Source organism: Cricetulus griseus (assembly GCF_003668045.3).
Source record: "Cricetulus griseus strain 17A/GY chromosome 1 unlocalized genomic scaffold, alternate assembly CriGri-PICRH-1.0 chr1_1, whole genome shotgun sequence".
NCBI classification, from domain to species: domain Eukaryota; kingdom Metazoa; phylum Chordata; class Mammalia; order Rodentia; family Cricetidae; genus Cricetulus; species Cricetulus griseus.
The window spans coordinates 193,079,597-193,092,740 of NW_023276807.1; the positions used below are offsets into that span (position 1 = coordinate 193,079,597).

At 40.4% G+C, this 13,144-nt stretch overlaps 1 protein-coding gene across 2 annotated transcripts in view; it reads right to left on the bottom strand.

The window, feature by feature from the left end:
- Dennd6a (DENN domain containing 6A) overlaps positions 1 to 5,678 on the bottom strand; it is a 48,962-nt gene extending 43,284 nt beyond the window's left edge. For both annotated transcript variants that reach the window (XM_027389631.2, XM_027389630.2), the window contains exon 1: positions 5,366 to 5,678. In XM_027389631.2, coding sequence (XP_027245432.1) covers positions 5,366 to 5,593 — 228 coding nt within the window. In that variant the 5' untranslated portion in view covers positions 5,594 to 5,678. The remainder of the gene's footprint in view (positions 1 to 5,365) is intronic.
- Positions 5,679 to 13,144: the final 7,466 nt, after the last annotated feature.

A 13,144-nucleotide genomic window follows, 5' to 3' on the forward strand; every position in this document is an offset into this window, starting at 1 on the left:
TTTTGTTTTGTTTTGAGATAGAGCCTTACTGTGTAGCTCTGGCTAGCTGAAAACTCAGTATGCTTTGTAGATTGGGCTGGCCTTGAACTCACTGAGATCTACTTGCCTCTGTGGGAGATCAAGACTAAAGGTGTACACCACCATGCCAGGCTAGCTATTCACTTATCTTTAACCTGAATTACATTGTATCACATCCTTCTATTTAACTGAAAATCATAACATTTCAGTATAAAGTCTATTCACTAACTGAAATATGCTTTGGATTTGCCTGCAACTTCCTTTGGCCATACTTAAGAACACTTAACTATTTTGATTTTGCCTATCAATTTTTATCCAGGACATAGAACAAGTGGTTTTTCCTTTCCTCTTTTCTACAGTTTTTCTTAAATGAATATACACATAATTTTTATTATGTGAGGAAAATTTAAATCTTCTAAGTTTTAAGATTCAGACTAATTCTCATCTTCCATTGGAAAAATTTCACTGTCTCTAGAAAACTTACTGCATGCTCTTATTCAATTCTTTCATTACATAATAATGAAGCGTTAAATAATAATTACTCCCACCATCACTTCACAGACACCTCACAGAGAACAGGGCACAGGAGCCTGTGTCTGTGGTCCTGGTATTCAAGGGACAGAAAAGAGATGATCACTTGAGCTCAGTCAGCAAGAGCTCAACTGTTTGCTCTTGGTTTACTGGGTGTGTGTGTATGTGTGTGTGTGTGTGTGTTTTGATAAAGGGTGTCATGGAACCCAAGCTGACTTTAATAACTAAGTTCAAACCCAGTAGGAAGCTGAGGTAATCTTCAACTCTTAATCCTCCTGACTTCACCTAAGTGCTGGGAAAAAACAGACATGCACCACTACGCCTGGTATGAGAATCCTGTCTTTAAAAAGATACTCAACAGGGATAAAGCAATAACCCAGTGGTTAAGAGAAGTTGCTGCTTTCCAGAGGACCCCAGTTTGACTTCCAGCACCCATGCCAGGTGTCTCACAAACACATGTAACTCCAGTTCCTGGGGGATCTGATGCCTCTACCCTGAGGGCACCTGCATTCTTGTGCATATACCCACACGCATATACATAATTAAAAATATCAAAAATAATTTTAAAACATTAAAATTAAAAAGGTATTTGACAGAATCTGCTGTTTGTATGTGGTATACTATATTATGTTTCTCCATATAAAATTCCTAGGAAGGAAGCTTGGTCCCCAGTGTGATTTGACACAGTGGCCTAGAAAGGAATAATGGTGGTCTTAAGGAGATTAGTTTCTGTAAGAGGGCTGTTAAAAATGTAGTTTTACATTTTAAGAAGGAACCAGGACTGTCTCCCCACAAAGTCTCTCGCTATCTTTCTCATCATGTGATTCCCCTTTTATAAGTTCTCACCATAATGCCACCCCCTAAAGTCATGGAGCCATAAGACCCTCCCTAACAGAAGTTATGGCCACACTACTGAACATCTAAGGCTGTGAGCTAAATAAATGTCTTTGCTCTACATATCATAGTGTCCAGGACTTTGCTATCATTACAGAAAACATACTAATACAGAGTTTTCTGCACATGGTGGGAAAAAGACAAGCCAACTATTATGGCTTCTCCAAAAAGCCTCGATGTTCCTATTACAAAAGGTACCAAAACTTTATAACACTGCCCTCAAAATTGAGCCTATAGTACTTAGTGGGACTCTTATGAATTGATTAAATGAGAAACCTAAAGCTCTTAAGAGTTACGATTCATTCTACTTTAAGTTTTAAGATTTTTGGAGCATTTAGATTTCAGATTTCCAGGTTAGAAGTGCTCAGCATATTTTATTTAGTATTGTGTAAAGGGGGAATATCTTGGAGAAAACAAACTATCATTGCCAATAACTTAGGAATCTCATTTTAAGTTATCACTGGTATTTCACAGATCTGCATTGCTTCAGTTTTCTATGAGTAGCTTCATTTTTCACTAAGGATAGCTTGCATATTAGAGAAAAATCAAGCTTTTAGAGTCAGAAGGAATCAAAATCCTGGCTTATTAAACATTATGACTTGGGATAAGTTGGTTACATTTCAGTTTCCTTACTGGAAAAAAAAAAAAAAAAAAGAGCCGGGTGGTAGTGCTGCACGCCTTTAGTCCCAGCACTTGGGAGGCAGAGGCAAATAAACCTCTGTGAGTTCAAGGCCAGCGTATCTATAGAGCAAGTTCCAGACAGGCTCCAAAGCAACACAGAAACCCTGTCCAAAAGAAAAAAAAAAAAAAAAAAAGAATTCTAGAAAAATAAATGCCACCCCAAACACACTGTTAAATCTCAAATATCATTCTGAATGCTTTTCTAACACTAACTTACCTGACAAAGCAACAGTGTATGTACTACTGTTATCCCACGAATACAGCAATGTGTAGCTCAAACTGGTATGCGCGACTGTTTATCCACGCTGTCTCTTACAAGTGATTTAAAGTGGCTCCAATGCTGCACTTTGTTATTTTTTAAGAAGGCTGATGTCCCTGCATGGCTTCAATTATTCTGTATAGATTATTCATATGGATCTCATTCTGATTGGAGTATGTATCTCACCTCCTCTTTTGTCACATGACTCTCTAACTGCCTATCCTGCATGTTTAAGAAACAAATACAGCCTTTTTGGCATAGCAGAAGAGCCACTGGTCTTTCCTGACTTTGAGACCAATAACATTAGTGGACTCCAGGATTTTACTGTTCTAATTTGTTTTATTGACATTCTTTAATCTTCTTTGTGAGCCTCTCTGGTAGTAGTTTACGGACACAGCGCTGGAGCCACTTTATATGTCACTTCCAACACAAGTCTGCATTTCTAATCAATCCCATCCTAACTACTCTTCCTGTCTATTTCCAACACAAGTGCAGCTTCAAAAATGCAAAATATATCTTCAACTATTTTCTATTAGTTACTGCCTTGTGTTCACTTTTAAAAAGAATAAAACAAAAAATAATCTGTATTTCTCCTTAATTGATAAAAGGTTGGGCATAGTGGTATACACAGGAGGCAGCAAGATACAGATCTCTGAGTTTGAAGCCAGCATGGTCTACATAAGGAGACCCTGTCTAAGAACAAAAGCCAAGGACAAGTGAGATGGCTCAGCTGTTTAGAGAAAAGGAATTTGCTGGCTGCTGCCAACCCTGAAGACCTGAGTTTGACCCCAAGGGCCGTCATGGTGAAAGGAGAGAACCAACTCTTCTTCTTGCCTATGTTCTACCATGCACAAGTATGCACCCATGCAGGCGGGAACACACAGGCACACACATTACACACATTACACACACACACACACACACACACACACACACACACACACACACACACACACGTAATTTTTTTTAAGGCAATCAAAACAAAATTATGTAACTGCTAATCCCAGCACTGGGAGGTGGAGGGGTGGTGAGGTGAGGGTGAGGGTATAGACTGAACTGGGAAGACTGCTGTGAGTTCAAGGCCAGTCTGGACTACATGTATTCCAGGGTCGAGTGAGATCCAGTCTCAAAACCAAACAATCATTTTGCATCTTATTATGTTTATCTTTCTTTGGATCCTTTATAAAGGGATCTTCCCGACTCTTATCCTTACTTCTAAAAATAGTGATCCTTCACCTGGACACAAATGAAACACAAGATCCAAGGATTAGTTCAAATAGTCTACTTAACTAGAAACAGAATTTTGTCTTCATTTTCTAAAGGAGTTCATACTGTTGATACTTCTGTTGTTGTTGTTTTGAAGGTTGAAGAAGAAAAAAAGCTAAGAACCACTTCATTCAGAAAATTGCTGTGCAATGTGAACTATGGGAAATAAAACTCAGACTGCCCCTTTAGCGATTCATATTTTTTCAGTATCCCAACTATGTTAATACATCCCACCCATTTGAAAAAATACTCATATTAAAAGTAATGTTCCAAATGATGAGATTATAAAACCAATCAATGGGGCTAGAGCAGCACTTGCTGCTCTTTCAGGGGACCAAGTTCAGTGGCAGCTCACACCTATCTGTAACTCCGGTTCAGAAGACCCCTTTTTCTGGCCTCCACAAGCATAAGACACAAATGTTCTGTACATACAAACATGGAGGCAAAACATTCATACCCATTAAATAAATGAACAAATCTTAAATGTCTTTAGTCTTTGGTGACTGTTACTCCTGACACAAATCAAGTAAGAAATTCTCTATGTACTAACTCAATCTATCATCAACAAATATTTACTGAATACCTGTGTCAGGCAGTAAATCTGATCCTATGGACTAACAAGATTAATTCTTGAATCTCCACCTTATTGTCTCAATCTACAAGTACCAGTTATAACATTCTTTTACTCGTATGTCCACTACCTTGCATAATGCCTAGATCTTAGTGAAAACTCAGCATTCAATGAACTGTGTAATGATACAAAAGACAAAGAAATGGGTGAAATACAAAAGCAGTAGTTTTTCACTTGGAACAACCTCCCTGGCCAATTTAGGCCACCAAAGTTAGAATGAGATTAGAATTTTTCATTGACACCAAAAGTAGCAACAAAATGCCAAAAACTTTAGAATGTGTTTCTTTCTAAGAACGTTTCTTGGATAAATAAGACAAATCTCTTACACTACAAAAAAAGGGGGGGGTGTTAAACAATGCCAAAATGAGTGAGATTTGAAGGCCGTTAGGTAAGATGCTATAAAAATGGAAACTGACAGATTTACAAGCAATGATTTTCCCTATGACATTAGGTTTCAGGCCAACTCTTACAGAATCAATATTAAGAAACAACAGGGGATGGGATTACAACTCTTGGGTAGAGAGTTTGCCTAGTGTTCAGAAGTCCCTGGATTCCATTTGTAATGGGAGAGAGGGAATTGGAGAGAATGGGTGCCCGGCGACATGCCAAAACAGAAAGGGGAACAAAGAGAGGAAAAGGAGAAAAATGCATGCTGAGATATGCATTTTGGCTTGGTCTTAGTGGAATGATCTATGAGTTAAAGCAACTGACAATACAATCTGTGCGCCCACACGCTCGGACGTGCACGTTTGGCTACTATAATTCACCATATGGCGGGGGTATTGTTCCTTTCTTCAAAGTCTCAAGCAAACATCCTGTCTGCTGCAGCCTTTTCTGGGTGCCACAAATCCTTCAGTTATTGCTGTGTTTTTAAAAACAGGAACATCAACAAGTATTTAGGAGGGGCCTACAAAGAACTTTTCACCCCTAGCCGCAGCCCACGATCCTCCCACTGAAGGGCCGGAGGTGCGCCGCCCAGCTGAGCCATGCAGGGGCTGCAAGCCACGCCCGGATGCGCCGCTGCCAGGACCCGGCCGCCCGGCTCGCGGGGCGAAGGGTGGAGACAGGGTGCGGCCCGGCCTCACCTCCACCGCCTGGCCCAGCTCCAGGTCGAAGCCCACCACACACACGCAGTGTAGCCAGGCCGAGAAGCCGTCCCAGCGCAGCAGGCCCCGGCGGCCATCCTCCTCATCATCGTCCTCCAGCGCGACTCCTGCCGCTTCAAGGGCTGCCGCCTCGCGGCCCTCCGCCCCGGCCTCGTCCAACGACCCTCGGGAACCGGGTCCGAAGACCGCCGGGCCCCGCAGAGCCATCCGCCACCCCCTCTCAGCTCTGGCCGGTCCTCTTCACCGCGGACCGCGCCGCAGAGCGCGCAAGGCCTCCGCGCACGCGCACCAAGCGCTGCTGCAGACGCTTAGGAGACGCCGGATAGGGGCGAGGCCGCGAGTCACGTGACCCTGGGAGCGAAGCTCAGTGCGGTTTCCTGACAACCAGGCTCCTCCAACTGGAGGGACGCTGTATAGCCTGCTGATATTACAGATATTACAGTTCTTTAAACTGAAACAGTGGCTCAGGAATCATCATCGCGCCTCCACAACGAAGCAATGAATTATTCTTGGAATGACACCGTTCATTATCAAAATATTACTAAAACAGAATGGTAACAGTAACTAGTGTTTACTAAACTCTTACTCTGTGCCAGTTGATGAGCCAAATTCAAATACAAGTATTAAGTTTATTGAACATATCATCGCGAGTAGGTGGACATTATATCTCTATCTTGTTTGTTAATGCTGGGTAGGTTTTTCCTTTTTTTTTTTTTTAAACTATGTCTTTTGTAGTCCCGGCTGGACTCTACCTTGTGCCACTCCTGGCTCAGCCTCCCAAGATGCTGGGTTTAGTGGCATAGGCCACCACATCTAATTTATTTCTCTTCACCGATAAGGAAACTGAAGTTCTGAGAGGCTACATGACCAGTCCCAAAAGTATAAGAAGTCTAATGCAAGCATGTGTTCACTCCTACAGTCCACTGATAAAGAGATGTGTACTTTCACTAGGCTGTACCCACTGTACCAAGACAACTCCCATCTTTATTGGTCTGGCTGACTCACTCAGTTCTCCTAAATCTCCAGACCTTCTTGGAACTCTAAGTTGGTCAAGTCACCTTTGGAGCATGCTCTCTGAACACTAGAGAAAGGGCCTGGTTTCAAACTACTTTGTCAGATATCAGTCAGCACTAAACTGGGCCTCAGGAGGTACCTGCCCTGGTCAACTGCTATTGACACAGCAGGAAACCACTGACTTAAGATTTATCCAGTACTAACTGGGATTTATTCATCGAAAGTAATTAGAAAACACAGTAACACCCAATAGGAAAGTGTGTAGAAGACAACTGATAACACAATGTATTTTTCAAAAACAGCCTAGTATATGTGCTTTTGCACTCACTCCCATACCTGAGCCTCTTGACAGCCTCAAAAGACAGTGCTATTATTGTTTTCATTTTACAAGAACAAAATTGGGGCTCCAAGTGATGATGCCTTCATAGCTATTAGGTGGCAGAACAGATTTAAACCAGGGTTTTTCTGATGGATAAGAGTTTCACAACAAGCCAGGCAGTGGTGGCACAAACTTTAATCCCAGCAGTCTGGGAGGCAGAGGCAGGCAGATCTCTGAGTTCAAGGCCAGCCTGGTCTACCAAGTGAGTACCAGAACAGCTAGGACTACATGCAGAAAAACCCTGTCTCTTAAAAAAAAAAAACAACAGAAGGATGGGGAATGAGTGATTAGGGGTACTTGTGGCTTTTGCAGCAGACCAAGGTTCAGTTCCCAACACCAATGTGGTGGCACACAAATATCTGTAACTCCCGTTCCAGGGGATCTGATGCACTCTTCTCATTTCTGAGGACACCAGGAACATATGTGGTACACAGACATGAATGCAGGCAAAACATTAAAACACATAAAAATACTTGACCATTATCAAGTAGTCTCAGACATGAGTAGCAGAGTATGCTGAGGACTTTAAAAAAGACTTATGCATTATTTTTATTTTTTATGTATAAGGCTTTTGCCTTTATGTATGTATGTGTACTAAAGTGGAGTTTGGTGTACAAAGAGGCCAGAACAGGGTGCCAGAGCACCTGGAATCGGAGTTAAAGGGGGTTGCAAATTCCTGTGTGAGTACTGAGAACCAATCCTTAGTCTTTGCAAGAACAGCAAGTGTTCTTAATTGCTGAGCCATCTATCTCCCTAGCCCCACTTGGAAACTTTCTATAGCACAGAACATTAACTAGGGACAACACTTAAATTAGAAGCTGTCTCTGACCAAAACAACCTGCCGGTTACACAGAACCAATATAGTTCTGAAAGAAAAACATAATCTGCATTCAAGTAAGGCTCTAAACCTAAGGTTTGAAGAAAACAGTACTGTTTTGTATTAGAAAGAACAGTAGGCTAGCAATAAAAAAAAATGTGATCCAGGAGTAGCTCCATCCATTATCATGGTAGGCAAGCAGCTCCAAGAACTAGTTTCTGGACTGATAAATGAAAATGATAATAACTAACTTGCCTCACTGACCATTAAGAAGAGACAAGTGATCCCACGCACACACTTTACTGTATGTCACTTTATTATTAATGATTAATAAGCACTAATGACCAGCTGTTCCACAGTGCTGGATCTTTGACCTGTGGGCACAAACTACCATTCTTTGAAATACTGCCTTTGTTTGTTTGTTTGTTTGTTAGAGATAAAGTTTCTTGGTGTATTCCTGGCTGCCTTGGTAGCTCTGTAGATCAGGATGGCCTTGAACTCAGAGATCCTGCCTCAGCCTCCAGAGTGCTTGGATTAAAGTCAGACACCACTGTTCCTGGCTGAAATAATATCTTGCATAATATTTGGTGAAGGGCATCTTGTCCAAATGGTGCATTCTGAAAACCACATGTTAAGATAGCCATAGGTCTAATGAGAAATTTGGCACACTAAGCATCTGGGTTTTGTGAAAAAAAAGTACATTCATACTACTACTTCATAAACATTTATACAAAAAATTCTATAAACGCCAGGAGAAACTACAATTAGGTATGGGTTTGTTTTGTCTCCATAACTTTGACACTCTCCCATGTTGTCTGTTTATAAGATTTTATTGTGTTTATTTATTTTTGTGGGTATATCTTATATAGTGGATATACACACTATATCTTGTGTATGGTGGTTGTGGGATAACTTTGTGGAGATGTTCACTCCTATTCTGTGGGAATCAGGTTGCCAATGTGGCAGCAAGTGCTTTGACCTACTGAGCCATCTTGCTGTGTGATCCAGCATGGTTTCTGTGATTAATCCTTGCATGAGCTGTAGAAGAGGGAATGGTAACACCTTCTTTCTTCTCAAAGGTTGTCATTAGAACCTTGGAATCAGAAATAATCTTGAGTAGGGTACTTTCTCCACACTTCCCATCTTATTTGTGAATCAGATTCTGGTTCAGCAAAGCCCTTTTACAATGCACACATGTACTTGCTCTTAAATGTAAGTCACTGCTTTTCAGAGCTGCTCTTTTCTGAATGTTCATAGGAACTAGGAAAGTCTTCCTCTCTTTGAGTCCAGCTCTTCTAAATGAAAGTCCTGTGGATTGTTTCAGAATAGTCATCCTATACTCTCACATCGTCTAGTTTCCAGGTTAAATTACCCCAAATTCTCCACCTGTTTCTCAAAGGATTCCAGCAATTCATCATCCTGTCATACAACTTAGATGAACTTAATTTGTTCAATCATTTTTAAGACACAGAAGCAGATTCCATTCTCTGGGTGTGAGCTAACCCCAAGCAGAGTGAATCCTGGGACTATAACCTTCCTTATCCTGGCCAGGAGTCTTATATTAGTGCCACTTCAGATCACATTTGCATGGTTTGGCAGCCAGGTCACATCCCTGGCTCAGGTTGTTTTTCCTGTCAACAGAAGCCATGGGTGGTAGGCTTTCTGTTCTTGGTGGTGTTTTTTTTTTTTTCCCCATGTGAGAAGCAGTTAAGTCAGGGTAGGTTACTTGAGCCAAACAACTGATTGAGTTCATGGCTTTGCTGCTCTTCTAATGTTACCAAGAATACTGCATACAAGATTAAAAACATTCCAGACTTCCCCACTCACCCCTAACCAAATTCCTGGTATTTAAGCAATTTTCATAGCTTAAAAAAAAAAAGGAAAGAGTGAACATGAGACACCATGTAATTTGCAATGTCATGTTTTAGAGCTAATTTTTACCAAAAGAGCCTGAAGGAAGACTAAATGTCCTAGACATTTGCTTACCTGGATAACTAGTAGTTTTCCTTCTTGCTTTTCAACTAAATCCATATATATATATATATATATATATATATATATATATATATATATATATGCAGTGAAAAACAAAGACAAGAAATAGGGCTGTCTGATAGTTCAGGGGTAGAGCACTTGACTGGCATTCATGAGGTTCAATTCCCAGGACCAAAAAACAAACAAACACCACCAAAACAGCAACTAACCAACCAACCAAAGTCACCCTGGACTTAGTGGTTCACTTTTATAATTCTAACACTTGAAGGTGGAGACAGGAGCATCAAAAATCCAAGGTCATCCTTGGTTACATAAAAAGTTTGGGGCCATCTGGGCTACATGAGAACCTATCAAAACAATAGCAACAAAATATAGAGAGGTCAACTATCATTGTGCTATCATTAGTAAGCTGAGTTTCAGGCTGGAGAGATGGCTCAGAGGTTAAGAGCACTTGCTGCTCTTCCAGAGATCCTGAGTTCAATTCCCAGCAACCACATGGTGGCTCACAACCATCTGTAATGAGATCTGGTGCTCTCTCCTGGCCTGCAGGCATGCATGGAGGAAGAATGTTGTATACATAATAAATAAAATCTTAAAAAAAATAAAAGCTGAGTTTCCTGCAACACGTCTCTAAAAGACATGCAGATTTTGAAGGGAAGATTAGACAAAAAAGCAAGTATAAAATGCACTACTAGGCACTTCCTAAACAGCATCTGTGAAAGTTTTTTTTTTGTTTTGTTTTTGTTTTTTGAGACTGGTTTTCTCTGCAGCTTTGGAGGCTCTCCTGGAACTAGCTCTTGTAGACCAGGCTGGTCTCGAATTCACAGAGATCCACCTGCCTCTGCCTCCCGAGTCTGTGAAAGTTTTAAAAGGGCTAGAAGAATGACACAAGCAGCAAAGTTCTTGTCATATAACTTTGTGGAGCTGAATTCAGATGCCCAGTACCACACAAGAGCCCAGAGTGACATCTCTTCCTGTGACCTACTGTTGAGGGGGTAGAGAATAGTAGATCCCCAAAGCTCACTGCCCACCCAGGCTAGTCAGTCATTGAACTCTGGATTAGGTAAAGCACACTGTCAAAAAACAAACAAACAAACAAAAACTGAAGAGAACCCTGATATTGACCTGGGGCCAACGTGTGCGTGCGGGCGCGCGCGCGCGCACACACACACACACACACACATTTAAAGAAATTTTAATATAGATTTTAACCAGGAGCATTAGGAGAAAGAGGATGACTAGAATGAAAGTGAGAGCAGAGCTATGGGTTTTTCAAAGGAATTGTTCCAAGACATGGTGGCAGGCATGCCTTTAATCCCAGCACTTTGGGGTGAGGCAGGCAGATCTCTGAGTTTGAGGCCAGCCTGGTCATCTACTAAGAGTTCCAGGACAACTAGGACTACACACAGAGAGACCCTGTCTCAAAATAACCAAAAGAAAAAAAAGAATTGTTTTAAAAAGGCCATGTGCCTAAATAACCATTCGATAAGGAGGTTAGTGTGAGTGTAAGACCCAGAGATAATCAGCTCTCCAGCAGGAATGTCAGTTTAACTGAAAAGGACATACACAGACAAAATTAAGCAAGATTTGTTTTGTGTTTGTTTTTGTTTTCTGATACCCTGGGCTTCCTTACTCTGTCTCTCTCAAGCCCTGTGGCTCTTCCTGCCATGTGGTGGACCTCTTCTGTCTTTCAGTCTCCTCCTCCATGAAGTTGTTGAGATTTAAAACTCTTCTGTCCCAGAGTACTATTCCTTTAAATTCTGTTTCTTTTCTCTTCTTCCCTTCCCTTTTCTTTTCTTTTTCTTTTCTTCCTTCCTTCCTTCCTTTCTTTTTTTTAAGAGGGGGTCTCATGTATTCTAGGTTGGCCTAGAATATAACTTAAGATGATCTTAAACTTAAGATACTCCTGCTTCTACCTCCCAAGTATGCATACATACAAGTACATATTAGGAATGTAGGTGTGTGTTACCAGGCCCAATTTGGTTGGTTGTATATAATTTATAATATAATTATAATTTATTTCTTTAAAAATGACCAAGGCTCTGCTCTGCCTCAGTTTGGCTTCATCTTTTTTTTTTTCATGGCTTTTCAACTCATTGACTTTTGACTTTTATTAGTTTAACCTTGAACATATAGCAAAACCTGCTGAACAAAAATTCCAAACAGCTTTGTTTTCACTGTTCTGGGCAAACCAAGGGAGTCTGCCAGTACAAACTAAAAGAATTACCTAAATTAAGCTTAATCCAGGAAGTCTTCCATGACTACCCCAGCTAGTCAGGGCCAGCCTACACAACTCTACCTTACCACAAATTTGAAATCCATTCTGACTAAGAGGTTTGTCTATCTAGGAAAAGTGTAGGATAAAGGAAATTTCCAAGCTAGGGTTGCTTAGATACCTTCTTCTCAAGAATTTACAGAGAACCTGAGGGGTAGAGTGCTTGCCTAGCATATATGAGGCTAAGATTTGATCCCCAGCTCCAGTAATAAAAATAAATAATAAATTATGGTGAAAAGTAAGGGTTGGAGCAGTGACTCAATAGTGAGTGTGCTTGCTTAGGATACACAAGGTCTCTGGTTTGCTTGTCAGTGACTTAGATAACAACTAACAATTTACAAAGATTAGTTCTAATTACAAATAATTACTATGATATAATATATATATATATATATAATATTACAATGTTACTGAACTTGCAATCCTCTAGGAATAATGTGAGATGGTGAATTATACAGGATTACATTTTGTTTTTGAAAATGAAGTCAGAAGACTCACACCCCCTGGTATCAAAGCATAATACAAAACCACAACAGTAAAAATAGTATAGTAGTGGCAGAAAAACAGACATAAAAATCAGTGGAATAGAATAGAGAGATCAGAAATAAGTCACTGTATATGTGGTCAAATGGTTTCTGGAAAAGATGCCAAGAAAATTTGTTGAAGAAAGGCCAGGCTGTTCAACAAATAGTGCTAGAAAACTAGAAATTCACAAGCAAAAATAATGCAGTTAGATCCTTATCTAACACTCTATGCAGAAAATAGTTCAAGATAGATTAACAATCTAACCCAAAGTTAAACTCCTAAAGCTCTCTGAAGAAAACACAGAAAAGAAGCTACTTGATATTTGATTTGGCAATAACTCCTTGGGTGTTACACCAAAAGTATGGGGTGGGGCAACCAGTTGTACTATGCTTTATCACCACCAAAACTTTTTTTGGGGGGTGCCCTGGGATCAAATCTAGGACACTTTACATGCTAGGAAAGAACTTTAAAACTTTTGTACATCAAGGACACGACTGGCAGAGTTAAAAAGGCAACCCACAAGATGGGAGAAAATATTTGTATATCACTTTTCTGATAAGAGGAAAATATCTAGAGTGGATATATAATTATTATACAAATTATCAACAAACAAACAGCCTGATCTAGTTTGTTTTTCTGTTGCTATAATAAAGATCATGACCAAAAACAACTTAGAGAGTTTCCAAAGGGTTTATTTGATCTTACAGGAGACTATCAAGGAAGGTCAAGGCAGAACTCAAGGCAGGAACCTGA